The sequence below is a fragment of the Mastigoproctus giganteus genome, chromosome 12 (assembly GCF_048544385.1).
Source record: "Mastigoproctus giganteus isolate SK-2022 chromosome 12, ASM4854438v1, whole genome shotgun sequence".
Taxonomy (NCBI): domain Eukaryota; kingdom Metazoa; phylum Arthropoda; class Arachnida; order Uropygi; family Thelyphonidae; genus Mastigoproctus; species Mastigoproctus giganteus.
In genome coordinates this window covers 104,153,571-104,177,054 of record NC_143586.1, presented here as the reverse complement: position 1 = coordinate 104,177,054, position 23,484 = coordinate 104,153,571, and the positions used below count along the sequence as shown (strand labels likewise).

The 23,484-nt window shown below is 38.2% G+C and overlaps 1 protein-coding gene across 1 annotated transcript in view; it reads right to left on the bottom strand.

Moving 5' to 3' along the window:
* LOC150077313 (uncharacterized) overlaps positions 1 to 23,484 on the bottom strand; it is a 123,593-nt gene that overhangs the window by 62,090 nt on the left and 38,019 nt on the right. Inside the window, exon 3 of the mRNA XM_090385854.1 lies at positions 10,714 to 11,318. Coding sequence (XP_090241980.1) covers positions 10,714 to 11,318 — 605 coding nt within the window. The remainder of the gene's footprint in view (positions 1 to 10,713; positions 11,319 to 23,484) is intronic.

Sequence of the window (23,484 nt, the reverse complement as noted above, 5' to 3'; positions counted from 1 at the left end):
GAGCAGTGTTCATTGATTAGCACTCTCTGTTGTCTCCCACTCAACCATTCCTTTATCCATTGTAGCAGTTTACCCTTGATGCTATACCTCTCCAATTTGTACAGTATTCTTCCGGCGCAACAGTGTCAAAAGCTTTCATGAAATCCAAGTATATGATATCAAAATTCTTTTTTGCATCCAGTTCCTTTGTAACCACATCATAATAACCAATCAAATTTGTCAGACAAGACTTTCCTTTAATAAACCCATGCTGTGTCTGAATTATTGCTGCAGTCTTGTCTAGATGATCCTGCAATGCATCTTTAACCAGTGACCCCATTATTTTACCCGGAACAGAAGTTAAACTAACTGGTCTGTAATTACTTGTGTCACCCCTCAATCCCCCTTTGTGAATTGAGGATACATTTGCACATCTCCAGTCCATGGGAATCTCCCCTGAGTCCAAGGATGCTCTCATAATTATGGCTAAGGGTTTGCTTAGTTGCTTTGCCACCTCCTTTAATATAACTGATTAGATCCCATCCACCCCAGGTGCTTTTCTTATGTTTAACTTCAACAATTTTTCCTCCAAGTTTGCTCTCAGTTATTACAAAATCATTAAGTACCCTGCTACAATTTGATAACTTTCTGCCATTTTCAAACCTTAATAATTCCTCATGTGTGAATGTAGAGGCAAAATACTCATTCAGTTTGTTTGCTATCTGAGCAGGATCATCAACAGTCGAATAATCGATGTCAAGTGGACCAATCAGATTCATCCCCTTCCTTTTAGAGTTTATATAAGTAAAGAAATCCTTGCTATTTTTCTTAGCATCTTTTGCCAAGGATTTCTCGTAATCTGCATTCACCTGCCTAACCTCCTTTGTGATCTGATAAGACTACCTTATATCTGCCTTAGGCTTCTGGGTCGCTTGATAATTTATATGCATCCTATGCATTTTTCTTCTCTGTTACGAGTCTCACTAGTTCATTTGATAACCATTTAGGCCTAAACTTTGAACAATATTTCTTAAAAGGTATGAAACTTTTAGTACCATCCACGATTAATTCCTTGAATGCTTCCCACTTAGAATTTACTGTTGGTAACATCGTTAGTTGATCCCACTGTACAGAATTTAAAAACTTTCTGAGACCACTGTACTCACCTTTAAGGAAGCAAAAACCCTTTCCTTTACCCCTGATGGTAATTAAATCTTTAAGTAAAAATCCCACATCAGTACACTGTGATCACTGCCACCTAGTGGTTCCTTTATCTGCAAATTCTTAATACACGAATGATCACTGCTGATAACCAGATCAAGAATATTACTGTCTCTGGTTGCCTCTCGAACATGCTGCTGCAGAAAACAATCATCCAATAAATCCACAAAAGTCTGACTAGTGTGTGGGTGACCAACCCACAAGTTCCAGTCAATATCTGGGAAGTTAAAATCCCCCATTATAAGACATTCTGATTTACTAGCCCACCCTATTTCTCTGTATAACTGTTCATTGTACTTATTTGGCCTATAACACATTCCTACTCTTATTTTTGCTTGAGCAGTGCTTATGTCACACCAAACTGACTCAACAATGCACTGTTCATCTATATCAACTGGTTGCCCTTTTTTTGATTTTATGTTTTTCTTAATTAACACCATAACACCTCCTCCCTTCCTATCCTGTCTATCCTTTCTGTACACATTGTACTACCCAAATTCCAGTTCTGCATTCCTTATATCTGGGTGGCACCACGTCTCTGCTATCCCAACAATATCCGCCTTTGATGCCTTGACCAACACTTCAAATTCATCAAATTTATTTACTATACTTCTAGCATTGGTATACATGCACCTATTCCTAGTTACCCTAACACATCCCATATACCCACCTATTTCACGGCGCCTCCGTAGCCAGGTGGGAAGGAGCAACAGTGCGTAGCACACGCTTTTTGATTAGACCGGGGTTCGAGCCCGTCACCACCAAATACGGAGGATGCGGAAAGGTCACGGAATGACCACCGCATATTCCCGGAGCAATATGGCCTTAGTTGCTAATGCTCCTAAAAACCAAACAACAACAACAACCTATTTCACGATGACTGCCATCCGTCCCTGAAACCACCAACACCCCTCGCTCCAGGTCACTACTTATTCAAATAGAAGTTGTGCAAGAATCACCTTCCCCTCTGCCTGTGGCTACTGTTAAACTATTAGTCCTTGTATCCCCCCCCCCCAAGCTAGCAGTTTTCAGACCCACCTAAGACTGTCTCGATAGCATCAGCAAATATTCTTGTACCCTTTCTATTTAAGTGTATCCCATCTCTGTAGAAACAGTCTCTCCTGTTAACAAGTACAGACCAGGCTGAAAAAATTCTACCCCTTGAGCCTTGCACAATCTTTCCAGGGCCGAATTGATCGACAAGGCTCTCATCATATACTCCATCCTATCGTGTCTGGGCAGAATTGCAGACACTTTCAAATTCAACCCTAATTCATGGCTTTTGACCTATACTTGTTAAGTAATTCTGCCGGTCTCCTACTCTTAATATCATTAGTGCCAATGTGTACAACTCTATCACCGTTTGGGCCCTTAAAAGATGATATCCGCTGTACAACGTCATCAACCTTTGCCCCTGGCAGACATACCCTGGTCCTGTTCTACCTATCCTTTTTACAAAGCATGTTCCCCCATTTCCCTGACAATAGAGTCACCAACAACTACTGTGGGTCCAGCACATTCTGCCTTGGGGGGTTGCCGCTGTGTCGCACGATGACCAGGTGCAAGCTCTGGTGTTGATGTGGGCAGCTGAGTGCTGGATGGGCCCCTCAATTTAGATCCTTCGAGGGCATCCACCCTGTCCTTCAAGCTCTCATATATAGGCCCATAACAACGCTGAGTTGTCGCCTGATTTTCTTATACTCCTTACATCGCGCACACACACAGACATCTCCCATGGCAATATCATGTTCTGTTCCAGAGAATTCGGCAAACATTTCACAAGTTGCACATTTTTTTAGGCTGTGATGCATTGGAGAATCGCCCCCACTCAGTTCTCCCCTGAGTCACAGCACTCCTACCACTTTGTGCCCGTTGCTTTGCTGCTCTAGTCTGGGGCATGATATTTTAAATTAATAAGATCAATAAATTTAATTACTTTAATGTCAATACTATGCTATCTAATAGAAACAGTGATGCGTATTATGCTATATAATTATACGTTAGAGCTACCTAGTTAACACAATTAAAAATTTGAATTCCCTACCACTCTATACAAAAACAATGGCTGCAAGATTCGAACGAAATAACGGTTTTACGTATATTAAGTAGTAATCTACAAAAACTCTTTATCTAAAATAAAAATAACCAGCGTAACTATAAGACTACATATAAAGTACAATATAAAATAACAATTAGGTAAATAAAAAAGGCAAACACTTATCGCTTTTTCGGAGCCTGTAATTCACAGCTGTAATTTTTAAAGAGAGTCAGCGCCCTCTTGGTCAGACAAGACCTCCCTTTGACAAACCCATGCTGTGTCTTGACTATTACTGCAGTCTTGTCTAGATGATCCTGCAGTGCTTCTTTAACCAGTGATTCCATTATTTTCCTTGGAACACGAGTTAAACTAACAGGTGTGCAGCTACTTGTGTCACCTTTTGAACCTCCTTTGTGAATTGGTGATACATTTGTATACCGCCAGTCCATGGGGACCTCCCCTGAGTCCAAGGAAGCTCTCATAATTATGGCTAAAGGTTTGGTTACTTCCTTTGCTGCCTCCTTTAATATAACTGGATAGATCCTGTTCACCCCAGGTGCCTTCCTTATGTTTAACTTCAAAAATTTCTCCTCCACTTTGCTGTCAGTTATTACAAAATCACTTAGCTCCCTGTTAGAGTTTGATAAACTTCTGGCACTCCCCTCCATGAATAACTCCTGTTGTGTGAATGTAGATGCAAAATACTCATTCAGTTTATCAACTACATGAGCATGATCATCAATAGTCAACCCATCTATAAGTGGTCCAATCTGATTCATCCCTTTCCTTCTAGAGTTTATATAAGTAAAGAACTCATTGCTGTTTTTCGTTGCATCCTTTGCCAAAGATTTCTCATAATCTGCCTTTGCCTGCCTAACCTCCTTTGTGACTTGATTACAGACTAGTTTATACCTGCCATAGGCTTCAATGTCGCCTGATGCTTTATATGCATCCCATACATTCTTCTTCTCTGCCACTTGCCTCATTAATTCATCTGACATCCATTTAGGCCTAAACCTTGAACAGTACTTCTTAGTTGGAATGAAAAGCCTAGTACCCTCCAAAATTAAGTTCCTGAAGGCTTCCCATTTAGAATTCACTGTTGGTAACATCATCAGTTGATCCCACTGTACAGAATTCAAAAACTGTCTGAGACCTCTGTAGTCACCTTTACGAAAGAAAAAGCCCTTCTCCTTAGCCCTAATGGCAGCTACATCTCCAAATAATTCCCATATCAATACATTGTGATCACTGTCGCCCAGTGTTTCCTTTATCTTCAGATTCTTAATGCATGAAGAATCACTACTAGTAATCATATCAAGAGTATTACTCCCTCTGGTTGCCTCTCGAACATGTTGCTGTAGAAAACAGTCATCCAATAAATCCACAAAAGCCTTGGTAGAGTGCGAATGACCAACCCACAAGTTCCAGTCAATATCTGGAAAGTTAAAATCTCCCATTATAAGACAATCTGATTTACTGGCCCACTCTATTTCTCTGCACAATTGCTCATTATACCCATCAGATTCTTTAGGACTATAACACACACACACACACACACACACACACACACACACACACACACACACACACACACACACACACACACACACACACACACACACACACACCTACTCTCATTTTTCCTTTTCCAGTGCTTATTTCACACCAAACAGATTCAACACTGCATTGTCCACCAGCATCAATTGGATGCACTTCCTTAGATTTTGTGTTTCTTAACTAACAGCATAATCCCTCCTCCCTTCCTATCTTGTCTATCCTTCCTATACACATTGTACTCCCCAAATTCCAACTCTGCACTGCCTATATCTGTGTGACACCATGTCTCTCATATCCCAACAGTATCTGCCTTTGATGTCTTGACTAGCACTTCAAGCTCATCAAATTTATTAACTATACACCTTGCATTGGTGTACATGCAAGTATACATGCACCTGTTCCTGCTCCTAGCCACCCTAACACAGCCCATGTATTTACTTGTTCCACTATGACCCCCAGCAGTCCTGGAAATCTCCATTACCTTGCTTTCCAGTCTGCTGCCCATTCTAATAGAAGCAGTTCAAGAATCACTTTTGCCTCTGCCTGCGGCCACTGTTAACCTTTTAGTCTGTGTATCTCCCCATTTTAGCAGTTTTCCGACCCACCTAACACTGCCTCGATAGCATCAGCAAATATTCTTGTACCCTTTCTATTTAAGTGTATCCTATCCCTGTAGAAGCAGTCTCTCCTATTAACAAGCACAGACCAGGCTGAAAAAAAAATTCTATCCCTTGAGCCTTGCACCATCTCTCCAGGGCCGAATTGATTGACAAGGCTCTCATCATATACTCCCTCCTATCGTGACTGGGCAGAACTGCAGACACTTTCACATTCAACACTAACTTGGACTTTTTTTCAACATTGACCTGTAGTTGTTGAGTAAATCTACCGATTTCTTACTCTTAATGTCATTAATTCCAATGTGTACAATAATATCACCTTCTGATTGGATTGTTGAAATAATATCACTGTATTGGCAACCAAGTCAAAATACGAACAAAGTAATGTTTAAAACATTTATATAAAAAGTTTAATTTTTACGAATTTTCAAATTTCATAAAGAAACTCACTCCATAGGGCCAACCACTAGTGGAAAGATATCACTGCTCAAGAACTCAGACCTGGAAACTTGCTATGCATGTTCTTTTGTCAGGGCATTTGATAATCAGAATATGTATATATACTTATGCAAATTCCGATAATGTATATTTCATTAAAAGTGTATGTTTATATATTTATTATTCAAAATGATTTAGCAGAATGTGTACATGTACTCTAGTAATTGTGTTGAGTTGAACATGGTTTGAGCCTATATGACTGCTAATTATAGTAAAGTTCTTGTATTCTCTATCTCTGGTATGGCCATATCTGACCCTATATGGCCATACCAGAGTATAAACAGAAAAATTTATTTATAAAGGATGTATGTTTTATTATTATTAGAAGGCACCATTTTCAGATAGTGTTTTCGTGTCAAATGGAACCAGGGGCTTCCCCATCTCCACATTGCTTTCGTTGTGGGTGTGACAGTTCACTGTAAAGGCCAGAGATTTAAAAGTGTATGGATTTTGTAAGGTGTTGTGTATCATGTTCTGGCCATTTAGCTGCTAGATCCCTGCTGGGGCCCAACGTTGTTCACACTATGCCTCGTGGAGGCAGACTATGTACACTAGTATTTAGATATTTGCTATGGCAGGTCCTGCCACCTAATTTCCTGAGATTTCAGTGGCTAGGACCTAAAAAAAAAAAAATTCTCACTCAGTGGGGGTTAAGAAAGTTCAGTAGAAATGCCAAATGAGTTTAGTGTGAACGCAATTAAATTTAGTCGTTATTAAATTTTTCAACTTATGTGGGGTATAAGCTAGCATATTAGGTAGAGTGGGGGAGGAGACAGAAGTATGGGGACGATAGAAAAGGCAAAGCAAGCCCATGCCCCACCAGGCGAAGAGAGGAGTGGCAAGGAGAGGGGTAAGGGGACAGAAAAGACCATCCCCTCCCCACCCCTGCTGGGGGAGAGGAGAAAAGATAGGACCATGCAAGGGAGCATGGTTTGAGAGCCAAGATGGCCAGCAGCAAGCTGCAGTTGGTCTTCAGTCATATTGGTGTTCCCATTTGGGATATCATTCATGGAACCAGGTCCAGTCCAGTTCAATCAAGTCAGTGAAGGTCTGTTTTGATAAATGTCAAGTCCGGTGGTTTGTCACTGTTGGTCAGGTCTTGTCCAGGTAGTAGAGGTGTCAATTCCGGGATCCATATCAAGTACAGTGATCAGAATTTCAGGAGTGAGGGGGGGAAAAAAAAACACTGTCTTTTCCTTATTCTTTCACAGAGGGTTGCTGATCTATGGTCAGTTCCGGTGGAATTTGCTAGTTCCAGTTACTGTCCAGTCCCTTGCTCAGTTCATGCTGTGAGCTGGTATTTCTTCCTGATCAGGTTTGTCTGTTTCCCTTGCACTCAACGTACTAGTCCACAGGTTTGCCAGCCAGGGGCTATGTCTGTGCATATCATCCTCACAGGTTGTTGTTTTGCATACAATGGTGCAGAGCATCTGTCCGTTGTCAGTACAGGTGTGTTAGTGTGGTTCGTGCCATCCAGTTCTGGAGGTTTACACAGTTCTTTTCATTTGTTAGGTATGTTCAGTTGTTGTTCCAGGTTGTCACGTGTAGGGTTCAGTTGTACTCCATTGCATTGAGCACTCGTCTTCTTGCAAAGAGCTCTTGGGTGTAACAGGAGAAAGCCTGGTACTCTTCTTTTGTATCCAGTAGGTTGTGCTCCTGTCCTCTAGGACAATATAGGATCTTTGTTCTTAGGATGTTGCAGAGGTCGTCATAAATCAGATAATGGGAGATTTAACTATATAAAAAGGACACAAATTGGTAAGTTACAACTCACTGCTCAGCCACTCTCTTGTATTAGTTTTTTTTTTTTTGCACGAATATCATAGAACGTTACCAGTACTGCAGAAGAATAGTAGGATTTTAATTGATAAATGAGTACTTTGAAGTTTTAATCACTTGTTAGGCATATATCTTTTGTATTTAGCTAAGGAAATAACTAACTTAACATTGTGATTGTTACAGAATAGCATAACTTGATAGGGTAAGGTATAACTTAAGAACTGGACAGCGTAATGCATATCAGTGCATTATTGTCATTTAAATTTATTAGCCTTATTAATTTTCATTGTTAATCAATTAAATAGCATTAAACAGAAATCATGCCCCAGACTAGAGAAGAAAAGCAACAAGCACAAAGTAGCAAGAGTGCTGTGGCTTCGGGGAGAACCGAAGCGGATGATTCTCCAATGCATTACAGCCTAAACAAATGTGCAACTTATGAAATGTTTGTGGATACTTCTGGAACAGGACATGATCTAGCCAAGGGGGGGGATATCTTTATGTGTGTGCTAAGTGCAGAGGGTGTAAAGAAATTAGGCACCAAGTCAGCATTCTGATGGGCATCTATGAGAGTTTGAAGAGTTGGGTAGATGCCCCTCAAAGGAATTAAAATGGGGGCCCCATCACGCTCTCAGCTGCCCAACTCAAAGCCAGAGCTCACTCTTGTGCACCAAGCAATACATCGGCAATCTTCAGGGCAGAATCCGCTGGTCCCACAGGAGCTAATTATTGTCAGGGAAATGGGAAATATATAGTGCAAAAAGGATAGGTGGAATAGTACCAGGGTATGTTTACTAGGGGCAAAATCTGATGATGTTGTAGAGCAGATATCATCTTTTAAGAGTGCAAAAGGTGATATTGTTGTACATTTGTCATTAATGACATTAAGCATAGGAGATCTGCAGATTTACTTAACAAGTACAAGTCAATGTTGAAAAAAAGTCACAAGTTAGGGTTAAATTTTAAAGTGTCTGCAATTCTACCCAGACGCAATAGCAGAATCATCTAGACAAGACTGCAGTTATAGTTCAGATGCAGCATGGGTTTGTTAAGGAGAAGTATCCAATTTGATCCAATCAAATTGGAGTATTCAAACGTCATAGTATCCAATTTGATTGGATACTATGATGTGAGGAACTGGATGCAAAAAATAATTTTGATGTCATATACTTAAATTTTAGAAAAGCTTTTGCTACTGTTGCACGTGGAAGATTTCTGTTCAAATTGAAGTAGTACATCATTAACAGCAAGTTTCTGCTATGGATAAAGGGATAGTTGAGTGGAGAAAGACGGAGTGGTAATCAATGGACACTGCTCTTTGTGGGCTAATGTTATTAGTTGAGTCCCCGAGGTTTCAGTTTGGGCCTAATGTCGTTTTCTGTATTTGTCAATGATATTGATGAAGATATATCAGATTTACTGTCCAAGTTTGCAGATGATACGAATGTTGGCAGAGTTGTTAATGACAGTAATGACCATACACTACTGCAACAGGATCTAGAAAATTTGAGCAGATGGACAGAGAGGTGGAACTGAAATGTAACATTGACAAATGTAAAGTACTGCACATGGGTAGCAGTAACCTCAGAGTAATGTACCAAATATGTGGTGCTACACTCAGGGCAGTGGAGAATGAAAAAGACCTGGGGGAAATTGTGCAGTCAGATATGAAGTTTTCTGAGCAGTGCAGACAGCCTGGAAGAGTAGCTCATGGTGCCTTGTCAATGATATATAGGAATTTTTCTAGCAGGGATAAGGAAGTGATTATCCCCTTGTATAGTTTACAGTAAAGTTTACAGGTCTGGGGGACCTCATTTTAGCAAGGATGAAGAGCTGCTAGAATGAGTAAAGAGAAGGGCAATGAGATTGGTGAAGGGAAACAAAGGGGTTTCTCTTATCAAGAACAACTTAAGTTCTGCAAATTGCAGCATCTGGAGACTAGGCACCTGCGAGGTGATCTGATTGAGGTGTATAACGCCTTGAATGGTTTGGGCAAGCCCAATGCTGATGGGATTTTTCCTCTTGCTCATATTACACACATGGGGTGAGGAGCAAAAATTCAAATTGAGGAAGGATGGTTGCAGAGTAGATGAGTAAAAGTTTGTCTTTATCCAGTGAGTGGCTGATTGCTGGAGCAAACTTCCACCTGTCGTTGTGGAAGCTGATAGCTTGAATAAATTCAAGAAAGAACTGGACAAACTTTTAGAGTGAATGAATGGGTGAAATGAAAAGGTTTTTTTTTTTTTTTTTTTTTTTTGTTTTGGCCGATGCTGTATTATAAGCCTGCTTTCTTCCATCATATGCCTCTACTAATGCAAATATCTTTTCTTTTATTAATATGACTAAACTATTAAGATATGTAATCCAGAAATATATAATTCTAACCACAAGCTTAGAATTAGCTATTTGAACAATTGCCATCTAGCATTATCGAGAGAATGTAAATTTTAAGAATTGTCACTTAAATGAAAATAAGTAACAATAATCTTTTTTCTGCAATAATATATATATATATATTTTTTAAGTTTGAATCCTATTTATCTTGCATTACTTCTCTTATTCTAGTAATAATCATAATAACAGTTAAGTAATCCTCAATAACTCATAAAATTTGGAGAATTTAGTTTCATTTACCATATACTTCAAATTGTGACGTACTGGTTTTAAAATTTACATTATTATAGTTTTTTTTTCCCTCAATATTAATCATCATTAATTAGGACAGCAATAATACTAATTTATTAAAATATTTCTTACTTTAGACAGCTTACTTAGTAAGACAACAACAGCACAACTTCCTAAGTCAATGGATGCTGGTTAGAAAAATGCTGATTACGCTAGTTTGCATAAAAATGACACATCATTAAGATCATTCATTAAACGACAAATACAAGGTGAGCCTCAGTTTTTTCTGCAGTAAACCTGAGGGGAAAAACATTATGCACAATGAATAATCAATTTAAGCTGCTACTAAGATACTAGCAACTCCTATAAAAAATGCAAGACCTTCATACTCACCTCACTTTTGGAAATTCCCTTCTAGTTTTAGTTTGTTCCCAGAAAGAATTTTTTGTAGAACCATTTATATTTCTTATAGTATTTGTTGGCACTTTGATAGCTTTAACAGAAACTTCTGTTGTATTTCTTTTACTGGCTGAAGAGGATAAAGTGCATTCCTTGAATTCTGATGTAGTATTTACATTCCTCTGGTTTAAAGTCAGTTTATTTGCTTCTGGTTGAAGTGGAGGGCAGTGTTTTTTGATATTTACATCTAAAATATCCAAAGACTGATTTTCTAGAGAACAACTGTTATTTAATTCACACCTAGAATTAGGCTGTTCTTGTACACTCTTTGTATGGATATTGTCATTTTTTTCAGATTGCAGAAACCTATTTTGTACGTTTGAATTAGAGTAAGTTCCTATAGTGACTAAAGGTTTGGAAGACACTGTATCTTCAGTTCTTTTATCAAAATAAGTTTGTGGAGGTTTTATCACTGGGGCATGAGTTAATAAAACTGGGGGAACTTGCTGCCTCTTTGAATACCTTGCATTCAGATCTTCTACTTTTACAAGGACTGGACGATACGTATGAGTGGTCTTTGGCTTGTTATCTGGTGGCAACTATAAAATATGAAAAAATTTGTCATCTTTAAAATATTTAAATATCAGAAATGATACTCAATTAATATTATGTTTTCTATTTTCTTTAGTAGAACAAGAAAGCAAGCTTATAATTATCAGCAAAAAAAAAAAAAAAACACACACACACTACACACTTCACTCATCCATAACCTGCAAGAATTTATCTAGTTCTTCCTTGAAATTTCTGGGAAACTTAAAACAACTTTAGTGCAGAGAAGATAATTATTGCTTTTATATTAGACCATATTCTGGCATTACACTACTGATGTACTTTTTGAAATCAAGATAACTCAAAAATAAAAGATGCATTAAAATTTATTACATTTTAAACATGTAGTTAGCCAAAGCCTGAATGGATGAAAATACATTAATATATGAAGGACATGCAAGGATCTATTAAAGCAGACAGGTCACATGCATAAAGCATGATATTTTTAATTATATTAAAATAGTTCACACCGTACATTGAAGGAACATGGAACAGATTAGAAATTATAAGTTAATGAACTGAACTTCAGTGTGTGAGAAGGCATAAAACAACATACGGAACAACATAAATTATGGAACATATGGAAGCAACATCCAACAACTTATTTTCTGAAAGGCTCTATAATGATAACTTCAGCTTATAATATGAAATACATTTGGGCTATAAGAACTTAAGAGGATTCTGTCAACTAGCTGTAAAGTCTGTGTGCACTGTTTAGATAATGAAGTACCTAAATGTTCAATGCATAGTGTGTGATATGTCTGAGCAGTAATCAAATTAATAACTTAAATATAATTGAATTTTTTTTTACAATATAGCATCTAACCCACATTCAGTTAATATCTAACTAGCACTTAAGTAATATTCATTCAGTCTGACCCAGGCAACTGAAATATAAATTTTTTTTTTAACTTAGCATTTAATCTGTACTTAACTAGGATTAAAAAAGCAGTATTAATTAGTTTAGTACTTAATTTAGTGGGTAAGAAATTATCTAGCATTTAACCCATATTAAACCTACTAGCCATTTAACTTGTATTCAGTAATTAAAATTTTTTTTTTTCTTGGTCTAGCCTTCATATAGATCTTAATATAAGTTACATTAATTGTTAGAATTACCTTAGAATTAAGTTTTTTTTTTTAGATGGATGCCTCCTGTCTCTCATTCACCTTTTTCAACCCACTCTTTCTCCTGAATCTCCTGATTATTCTCTCAGCATTTATTCCAATGGATTTTTTTTTTTTTTTTTTTTTTTTTTTTTGTATGTATGTATGTGTGGGCCCTCCCTGGGAAGCTCAGGCTACCCCCAGGTATGGCCTAGCCAGAGTAATGATTCTGGACTCCCTTGCCGGGGTCTCTAGTACTTCACATGCCCCTAGACAAAGAGGCCAGAACAACCGAACCCTACATTACACAATATTTACAACACATCACTTGCACTTTCTGGCTTTTACAGAGAAATTTATCTCAACATAAGAGAACTAATAGCAGAGTTGTGAGCAATCACCGGAGCTACTTGATCCTCAACACTATGTCCACTATGTTCCTGTATCGTCGAAGTCTCTTACAGAGTGCAACAAAGTTCTGCTTGAGGTTATCCACATATTTTCGATCCTCTGATTATAGGTACTCTGATTATACTATGGATGTTGCCTTTCTTGAGGAAGGGCTTCACTTTTCTGATCAGCTTCTTAATCTGTTACCCCATTGGTACTGGTCAGTTGGCCTATCTTCACTCTTAGCTCTTCTACACTGTGCTGCCACTTTATTAGGCACCTACCTAGTGGCGTGTTGAGCCTCTTTTAGCCTTCAAAACAGCCTGAATTTGTCTAGGCATGGATTGAACAAGATGCTGTAAACGTTGTGCAGGAATGGAGTACCATGCAGACATGAATGTATCATGCAGTTCCTTGAGATTCAACAGAGGTATAAGCCTGCAACGAACAGTCCTTTCCAGGTCGTCCCAAAGATGTTCAATAGGATTGAGATTCGGGGACTGAGTGGGCCACTGCAGCAAAGAAAAGTCATTGTCATGTTCCTGGAACCATTCCATAGTGATTCGGGCTTTGTGCACTAGTGCATTATCCTGCTGGAAGTAACCATCTGACTGAGGATAAACTGTCAACATGAACGGATGCACTTGGTCAGCAACAATGTTTAGGTATGATGTGGCATTCAGACGTGAATCTATGGGTATCAATGGACCCAACATGCGCCAAGAAAATATTCCCCACACCATAACACTGCCCCCACTTCGACAGACTAAGCAACTGTTTTCCAATCCTCAATAGTCCAATGCTGGTGTTGCTGTGCCCACAGGAGGCATGCTCTCTTGTTCTTCATTGATAACAGAGGTATGCGATGTGATGCCGGCTGTTGTAGCCCACTCACGACGAAGTGTGACTAGTGGTCTGTTGTGATATTTTGTTCTTCGCACCAAGGTTGTATTCTGACGCGATGTGCGACATTGTGGTCCGTCTGTTTGCTTGCACAACTCTAGCCATCCTCCTTCTCTGACCTCTCTCATCAACAAGCAATTATCTTCAAGAGGAGTGCCATTGAGAGGATGTTTTCTGTTCATTGCACCATTCTCGATACACCCTTGAAACTGTGGTGCGTGAAAAGTTCAGGAGAACTGCTGTTTCAGAGATGCTTTGTCCAGCACGTCTTGCACCTATTACCACGCCACGTTCAAAGTCCATCAGATCACTCCTTTTCCCCATTCTTGCTACAGTTTATACGCTTAACTGATACTAGAAAGGTTGTTCTGCTGCATTTATATCCACAACTGTGGTCATATGACTTGCAATGTTGTGGGACAAACCATTTCTGTGCACAGCAGGGGTGTACCTAATAAACTGGCAGCACAGTATACCTTCTGCTGTAACCTTCTTTCCCAGGCTGTGGTTGCTTGTCTTTGCATTTTGTTTTCTGTTGGCTGCTAGAGCAGCACAGTAAATGGCTATGCAGATGGCATCTAGTGTTAAGTCATTGTATCGAGGTAATCCAGTATTATGATTACAGTCACTGCCCGACTTACATAATACTCGACTTATGGAAATTCGACTTTACGTAAGTTTTTGCCGGCCGGTGAAAACTTAAAAAAAATCATGGAAACGTATTTTGCATCCCATAGAAATAAATGGAGGTATCGTGAAAATATCGTAATGTAAACCCAATAACACATTGTTTTTTTGTTTTTTTTTTCATAATTCGTTCCAAGACCTCGGAAGTTGAAATTTTCGCTATATAACTAATTTTCGCTATAACTAAGCTATTTATCTCTCTAAAAGGTCATTTTTATAATGGAAATTGCACTAAACTTTCATCATTATCATATGTTCTGTTATAAGAATCAGTTTTAAACGCCTTTGTGATATTTTTTTAAAACACATTTATGGAGGTCACTACCATAAAACAAAGACAGTTTGCACTTTCCGGTTTATTGGGCTTTTCTGTTAGGTGCATCTAATTATAAATGGTAGTAAACTTGATCTTATTGCATTTGCTATAATACCAATAATTGGAATTCTGTGGATTTTTACGTTATAGTATCATGGTGAAATGAGTTCCCCTTCACTGAAATCTTCACTCATATAAAAAACAAATAAATTCTCAGAATCTTCTCTTCATTCCTATTTACTTATTACAATGGTGAAGGGAAAGGAACCAATGAAAAGTGCAAGTGCTGGCACTGCTAGGAAATGAAACAAAATTTTGTTTCCTAGATTTCGAAACAAGCTTTGAGAACGAGAGTAGCCTGTGCGGACGTAGCTTATTGCCGCTCCTGGAACAGAGGAGTTTTTTCTGATTTATTTTCTGTTTTATTAGCTTAAATTGGCATATTAACTTATTTTCTAGAGTAGCTTTATATTCCTAGTTACGATACTTAGTTTAAAATTTAACTTAGATAGAGATTTTGTAGGTATTACTTAGTATCGGTAAGGGTATCAAATCCACTTGTTACAAGTTGCAGCTCCGTTGAACGAGAGGTTTTTTTTTTAACCATATTTAGCCGATTTATTAACCAATTGTTATATCAAATTATTTTCTGTAAATAGCTAGTCAGGATCCTTGGTTTATTCTGAATTGAGACAGCGAGATTTGGAAGTTAATCGATACTTAAGTGTTTGTAAATTGCTGCCATTGTTATGCGATACAAAATATCTCGAACTAGATAGCATAAGCTTAGTATAGTATAGTACATAATATAATATTGTCAATTAATCAGTAAATCTATTAATCTTGTTGAACTTCATTGTCAATTAAATTGTACTTTTAACTATATACATATAACAACTTAGATTACGTAACATAAATAATTAGCAAAAATAAATAATTAATACTTAACTTGATACGGAAGTTATATAAAGGGATTTTGTAGATAACACTCGATACTGAAACATAAATATAGCATAATAACTGTGTTGGGATACAAGTTTAGGGTTTTAATTTTGTACTGAAATTGAAATTTTATTGAAATTAAATCAAAATCATGACTCAGACCAGAGCAGCAAAGCAAAAGGCTCAAGCTAATGGAAATGCTGCGGATCAAGGGAGACAGTTTCTGAGGGGGACAGTTGCCCTCTGAATCACAGCCTTTTAAAATGCACTATTTGCTTGATGTTTGTGGAGCAGTCAGGTACGGGACATGATACTGCCATGGGGGATATCTTTGTATGTGCGCGATGCAAGGAGTGTAAGGAAATCAGGCAACAACTCAGCGTTGTTATGGGCCTATATGAGAGCTTGAAGGACATGGTGGATGCCCTCGAAGGATTAAAAGTGAGGGGCCCATCAAGCTCTCAGCTGCCCACACCAACGCCAGAGCTTGCACTTGGGCATCACGCCCAATTTCCTCTGGAAAAGAAGGAAGTGATTGGATATTTGAAGTGCCCAAAAGTTTGAGAAATGTATTAGTATAAAAAGGATAAGTATATTGCCAGTGGACCTCATTTCGGATGAAAGGACATTGTACTCATTCCTAAATGTTTCTAGTGTCATATGGGCATGTTGCCTATCATTGCAAGGGGAAGACCACATGTGGACATTGTGGAGGAGAAGGAAATGTATATAAAGATTGCAAAAAGAAAAGTGAAGATCCTATTTGCATAAATTGCAAATGGAAAAATAAGGATTACTGCCATTCAATAAGAAGCCAAGATTGTAGTGAGTATAAGAAGTTTTATGATCAATACAAAAATAGAATTGATGATAAATGGTGGCTTAAGGTAATGCAAGTGAATGGGCAGAGAGCATATAGTGTTGCTCTACAATTAAGTCAAAAAATGGATGAAAAGAATTATGATGTCCTTCTGCTTCAGGAGCCATATGTGGTTGGGAACATTGTAAAGGGTTATAAAGTAGATGATAAAGTCATACAGTCGAAAGGGAATAGCCAGGCTGCTATTATAATAAGAAATATTTTGAAGACTAAATGCACAAGGCATAATATAATAAAAAATAAGAATGTTGTGGTAATCCACGTAGAGTTATGTTATATTCGTGGTATATGTGTTGAAATTGTTAGTGAGATAGAAAGTTTGTATCTTGAAAGTATATATTGCCAGTTTCAGGGCAAAACTGGCAATATATACTTATAAGATACAAAAATTAGTTTCAAATGAATTATATAAAAAAAATAATGAGTGTGTTGAATGGGAAAGGAATTGTGATAGGCATTGACTCTAATGTGAACTTAGTAACATGCAGTAGTATGGAGTTAAATGCTAGAGGAGAACAATTGGAGGAAGTTTTAATAGCTATAAGATTGAATATAGTAAATGAGTTAGGCCAGCCTTCTACCTTTCATAATATGCAAGGGGAGTCAAACACTGATTTGACAATAGTATCTAATGTGTTATTGGGAAGAATTAGGAATTGGAGGGTTAAAGAGGGTTGGTCTACAAGTGATCATATATGTATTTGCTATGAAATTCAAGATATTAAAATAGAAAGAAGAAATGAATTTGAGGAAGGGTTTGCAGTGAATTCCGTAGGCTAGCAAAAATTTGAGGATATTGTAAATAGGGGGTTATGTGATCTCCTATTTACAATATCCTTATTTTGAGTAAAATAATTTGAGTGTTGCTGCGGGTCTATGAGTAAGAGAGTTAGGTTACATAGGGTTTTACCTTGGTGGAATACAGTTCTGATAGATATGAGGAGGGTGAACAGGTCAAGGAGGAATTACCAAAGAGAAAGACGGAGGGGGAATATTAGAGGAGGAAGAGGTTTTAAAAAGACAATACTTGCAGTATAGAAGGGGGTACACTGTTAAAATACAATATGAAAAATCAGAAACATGGAAGAGATATGTTAAAGAGGAAATGAACAAGGATCTATGGGGGTTGCCATACAAAATATTGTTTGAAAAATTGAAGGTGGAACAGGTATTCCATACTATGCAAGTAGGAGATCAGTATACTATTGACTGGGAGTCCTCTGTGAGGTGTTTTCTTTCCTCTTTGTTTCCAAGGGACTGCTTAAGTATTGAGAATAGGGAACAAAGAAGAATTAGGAATTTGAATATTGGTTATGATGGAGAACAGGAAGAGGAAAGAGAGTTTTAGCAGGAAGAATTGTGAAAAGCTTTGGAGAAGATGAAATTAAAGAAAACTCCCAGAAATGATAGTTTATTACCGAAGTGGTTAAGAAGTTTGGAGAGAAATGGAGAAATGAACTTCTGGTATTATTTAATAAATGTTTAAAGAAAAAGATATTTCCAAAGAGATGGAAGGAGGCTCATATAAAGATATTGTTGAAAAATCGAGATAAGGTCGTAATGGACCTAGGCTCATACCATCCAATGGCTTTATTGCCAGTAATGACAGAGTTATTGGAAAGACTGTTAATGAATCGATTGGAGGAATATTATGGAAAAAGTGGAATGAGTAGTATGCTTTAGAATGGGCAAATCTACTGAAGATGCCATTGATAAAATGGGGACATATGTTCAAAAAGCTCCAGAGAAGTATGTACTTGGTATATTTATTGACTTTAAGGGGGCATTTGACAGAATGTGGTGGCAGAGTTTTTTAGCAAGGCTGAGAGAACTGAAGTGTTCTGGACAGTAGTATGGTATGGTATGGTATGTTAAAGTCTTATTTTAATCAGAGGAGTGTAACAGTAATTACACAATATGGTAAAATCTCACAAGAAGTGGATATAGGAGACCCACAAGGGTCAATTATTGGCCCGTATAGCTGGAATATGGTGTTGGATGAGCTACTGGCTCAGGAGTGGGAAGGATGTGAGCCGGTGGCTTTTGCAGATGGCCTATTAATAATGGTGAGAGGTAATTCAAGAAAAGAAATAGAGGATAGGTTGAAGAAAGTTGTGGGGCAATTAGAAAGATGGATAATAACGCATAAGATGGAGACATCTACTGATAAGACTAAAATAGTGCTGCTCAGAGGAAGGTTGAGTGAAGGAAGAAGGCCCACTTTGAAGATATTAGGAACATCTGTAACATATGCCCCCTTAGTCAAATACCTTGGTGTACATGTGGACAAGAAAATGTCCTTTTTGCCTCACATGCAGAAGTTGAAAGAAAAAGTGTGGGTTATATATTCTAAAATAAGGAAGATTAGTAGAGTAGAATGGGGAGTGCAAGGGAAATGACTGGATCTCCTCTAAGTGTATCTTTGTGGCCATCATGACTTGGGCATGGGGACATAGTGTGACTAATAGTCACGTAAAGAGGAGCCTAATTTCTGCTCAGATTTGCAGTTTTGGCTGTGACACAGTCATGTAGAATGGTTTCAAAAGATGCATTACAAGTAGTATCAGGGAAATAACCAATTGATTTGGTTGTGATTAAATGAGTAATGGAGGATGCAATCAAGCACTTCCTAATTCATTTCACAAATATATGTGGTTTCAATTCTAATCTCAATGATATCCATTTCCACTTGCAGTCTGCCAAACCCCATATACTTTTTCTGACGGAATCTCAGTTATCAGTTGCAACTACTGCTCATCTCGGATGCCCAAATTATTCGCTGTATGATTCCATTCGCCTCAAAGGGGGTACTTGTGTATATGTCCGTTCTGATATTTCCTGTCAGAGACTTCGCAATTTGGAATCTCCTCTCTTTGATCTTCTCTGGCTTAAAATCTCTCTACCTCATTGTGTCAAATTCATCTGTTGTCTCTACCGTTATCCCAACTCCACTAATCACTTGGAGCTCTTTGACTTTCTCTCTTTGCAACTTGACTTTCTCCAGTCCAACTTTCCTAACAGTGAAGTAATTTTCCTTGGTGATTTTAATGTTCACAACTCCAGCTGGCTTCCATTTTCTAGTCACACCAACCCAGCTGGTCGAGATGCTGAGGCTTTTGCAATTACTAATGACCTTGCACAGATTGTTCATTTACCTACAAGAATACCAGACAATCCTAATCATACAACCAATACTTTTGATCTTTTTCTCAAAAACAACCCTTCTAAGTACACGGTCGAAGTGAGAGGTCCTTTAGGCACTTCAGATCACAACTTGGTGATTGTCTCTTCTCGAATGGGACCTTTATCTCATGGCTACTCCGAACCTCGTGTTGTTTGGCATTACAAGAATGCAAAATGGGATGACCTGCGAGATTTCTTTTCTTCTTTTCCTTCGTTGGATTACTGTTTCAAAACTTCTGATGTCAACATTTGCTCAGATCGTGTCAGTGAAATTATTCTTGCAGGAATGGAATCCTTTATCCCACACTCCACTTTAAAATCTCGTTCTTTATCTAAACCTTGGTTTTCCAATAAATGTGCTAAGGCTGTTCAAGAGAAGAATGTTGCATATCGTAATTGGCTTGTTTCTAATTCTTCAGTTTCATTTTCTGCCTACACCAAAGCTCGCAACAAATGTAAAGCAGTTATTAATTAGTCCAAACTAGAGTTTGAACAGGCTAAGAGTAGAAAATTTGCTTCTTGCCCTAATGGTAGCCAAGCATTCTGGTCTCTTGCCAAAGCTATTGGCTGCAACTTTTGCCCATCTCTGCTCCCACCTCTGTCCTAACCAGATGGTTCTGTTGTCACTTCAGCCAAGGATAAAGCTGACCTGCTAGCAACCCATTTTTCTTCCAACTCGTGTATTAATGATCTTGGTAAAACACCTCCCACCATTCCCAATATGCTCCATTCAATGCCTCCTGTGGTCTTCCATCAAAAGGACGTCAGAAGGATTTTGACGAATCTTGATACTATTAAAGCTCCAGGTCCCGATGGTATTTCTCTACTTGTTCTCAAAACCTGTGCTCCTGAACTTACTCCTATTCTTTTCCGCCTTTTTTCACTTTCTTATTCCAAAGGTGTTTTTCCTTCTGCTTGCAAATTTGCTCATATCCACCCAGTTCCTAAAAGGGTGACAAATCCCTCCCATCCAATTATCGTCCCATTGGGGGTTAATTGATTTCAATGGAGAAATCAATTAACCCCCAACTCTTAAACTACCTAGAAACCTTCCGTCTGATCAACGATCGCCAGTATGGATTCCATCAGTGTCGATCCACTGGTGATATTCTGGCTTATGCTACCCATTTATGGACTAATTCAATGGAAAGGTTTGGTGAAAGACAAGTAGTTGCTCTTGACATCTCAAAGGCTTTCGATCGTGCTTGGCATAAAGGTCTTCTAAACAAGCTTCCATCTTATGGTTTGCCAACTGTTTTTAGTAATTGGTTATCCAGTTTTCTCTCTGATCACTCACTGAGGGTGATGGTAGATAGTTCTCTGTCTTCTAACTTCTCCACTAATGCCGGTGTCCCCCAAGGTTCAGTTCTTTTCCCCACTCTTTTCCTCTTGTATATTAATGACCTTCTTCCATTGACTGGAAATCCTATCCATAGTTTCCATAATCCTATCCGATGATAGCACATTGCATTCCACTTTCCATTTTGAGAAACCTTGTCCTGCTCAATCAGCTTCAACTTCTCGAAAATCTGCTACCAATTCTTTAAATGCCGATCTTCAGGTAATTCTCCAGTGGGGCAAAGACAACTTAGTTGATTTCAACCCTTCTAAAACTCAGTCTTGTCTTATATCTCGCAAAAAGAATTCTTCTGCTCCTATGCTTATCTTTAGTGACACTCCGATTTCTAGGCAAAATGATATATCTCTTTTGGGGATTACCCTGACTTCTAATCTCTCTTGGCACAAGCACATTACAAATATTGCTTCCTCTGCATCTAAAAAACTTGGTTTTCTCTTTCGCTCTCGGCGTTACTTTTCTTCCAAACAGCTGCTAACTCTGTATAAATCACAAATCTGTCCTGCTATGGAATATTGTTCCCACATCTGGGGTTGTGCCCCAAACCTCTCTCAGGCTTCTTGATTCCATTCAGAAGAGGGCAGTTAGGTTAATTAATGATTCATCTCTAACAGAGTCTCTCCACTTGCTGTCTCATAGACGTACTGTTTCAGCTGCATGCCTCTTCCATATACTTCCATGCACACTGTTCTTCTGAATTGGCTTCTATAATTCCCGCTCTCGCTTTCAAAACAGTCCGAGCACGTGCCGCCACCAGCCAAATCCAGCAATTGTGATCCAAATTGCTTTCCAGCAATTTTCTTCACTGTTTCCTTTAGGTATTCATATATATCTTTTGTACTCTTCACATAGGTTTCATCTAATTCTTGGTCTAATCTTCATTGATACTAACCCCTAGTGCTCTCATCTTTTCGTGGGTCCATATTGATTCTTTGAGTGTCAAGTTCATTCCTCTTAAAGTCTTTCTTCCTTTTCTCCTTCCTTTTTTGGCACATCCATGGTAATGACAATGTAGCCTTCACCAAAAAGTGATCAGAACCACAATATGCTCCTCTCTGGGGCCCTAACATCACAGACAAAAATTGTGCACTATGTTTAGTAATCACAATCAATTACTGATTTTAGTCCTTTTGTTTCTTGGAACCATGTGAACTTATTAATGTCTCTATGTTGGAAGAAGGTGTTACTAATCCTCAGCTTATATTGAGAGCAAAGTTCTATCAGTCTCTCTCTCCGTTATCATTCTTTACATTTTCTCTGTGTCTTCCCACCACTTCATTGTCCACAGCTTGTCCCACTCTGGAGTTCAAATCCCCCATTATGACTATCTCTCTGCAACATAGAATTGCTTCTATTACTTCTCAGGTTTTCCCAGAAATCATCTTTAATATCTGTAGGAGACTCAATTATTAGGAGCATATACCCCAATAATAGTAATTTCTCTTCCATATATTTTAATTTCAAAGGTCATGATTCATTCATCAACAAAACTACATTTTTCGATAAAATTTCTGAGATTCTTGTGAATAAGTACAGCCACCCCTGCCTTAGCTCTTACATGTCGGTTGACATGTAAGAGCTAAGGCAGGGGTTGCTGTTCACCTCTCCCTTTTTCTTTGTTTCAGTTAAGACTGCCACATCCAAATTATATTTTCCCATTTCCAACAAAACTTCATTGTTTTGTGCTAACTCCTTGTACGTTACAGCAGCCAAAATTCATAATCCTTTTCCATTTGCCAGTTCGATTCCTATTTGTCTGTCTGGTTTTACCTCTGTTAGTTCTTTTAGCATTGAAAGAATGTTTTATGATGAATGGGGAGCTGGCCCATTCCATCAACCCCCAACCTGGAGGACCAAGGTATCTTTTTTCGTCTGGTCTCTAGCTACAAACCTTTCTGGCTATGTGAGTTTATAGTTTGTAAAAAAAAATAAAAATAATAAAATTATGAAAAAATTAGAAAACACAAAAATATTTTTAGTTGTGTTGGCTAACAAGAATCACAATTGTTCAGAGTTAAATGCTTTTACGGTTACCATTAAAAAAGAGTTTACTGATAGATAGTAGAGATCCACCTCCCCAGGATAGTAACATGTCCCCGAAACTTGACTTGTCAAGTATGGGGCCACGGCTAAGGATCAATTAAAGATAAAGTTATTGGTTAAAGATTGTAAGCGCAGTTGAGCTGTTCCTCAACTAGCCCATTATACAAGTAGTGTAGATGTTAGTGATGATGTTCAAGGCAATGGTTAGGCTACATCTTGAGTACTGCATACAGGTCTGGAGGTCTAATTTTAGGAAGAATATAGATCTGCTCGAATGGGTGTAGAGAAGGGCAACAAGATTGATGAGAAGAACAAAAGGGTGGTGTTACCAAGAAAGGCTTCAGTTCT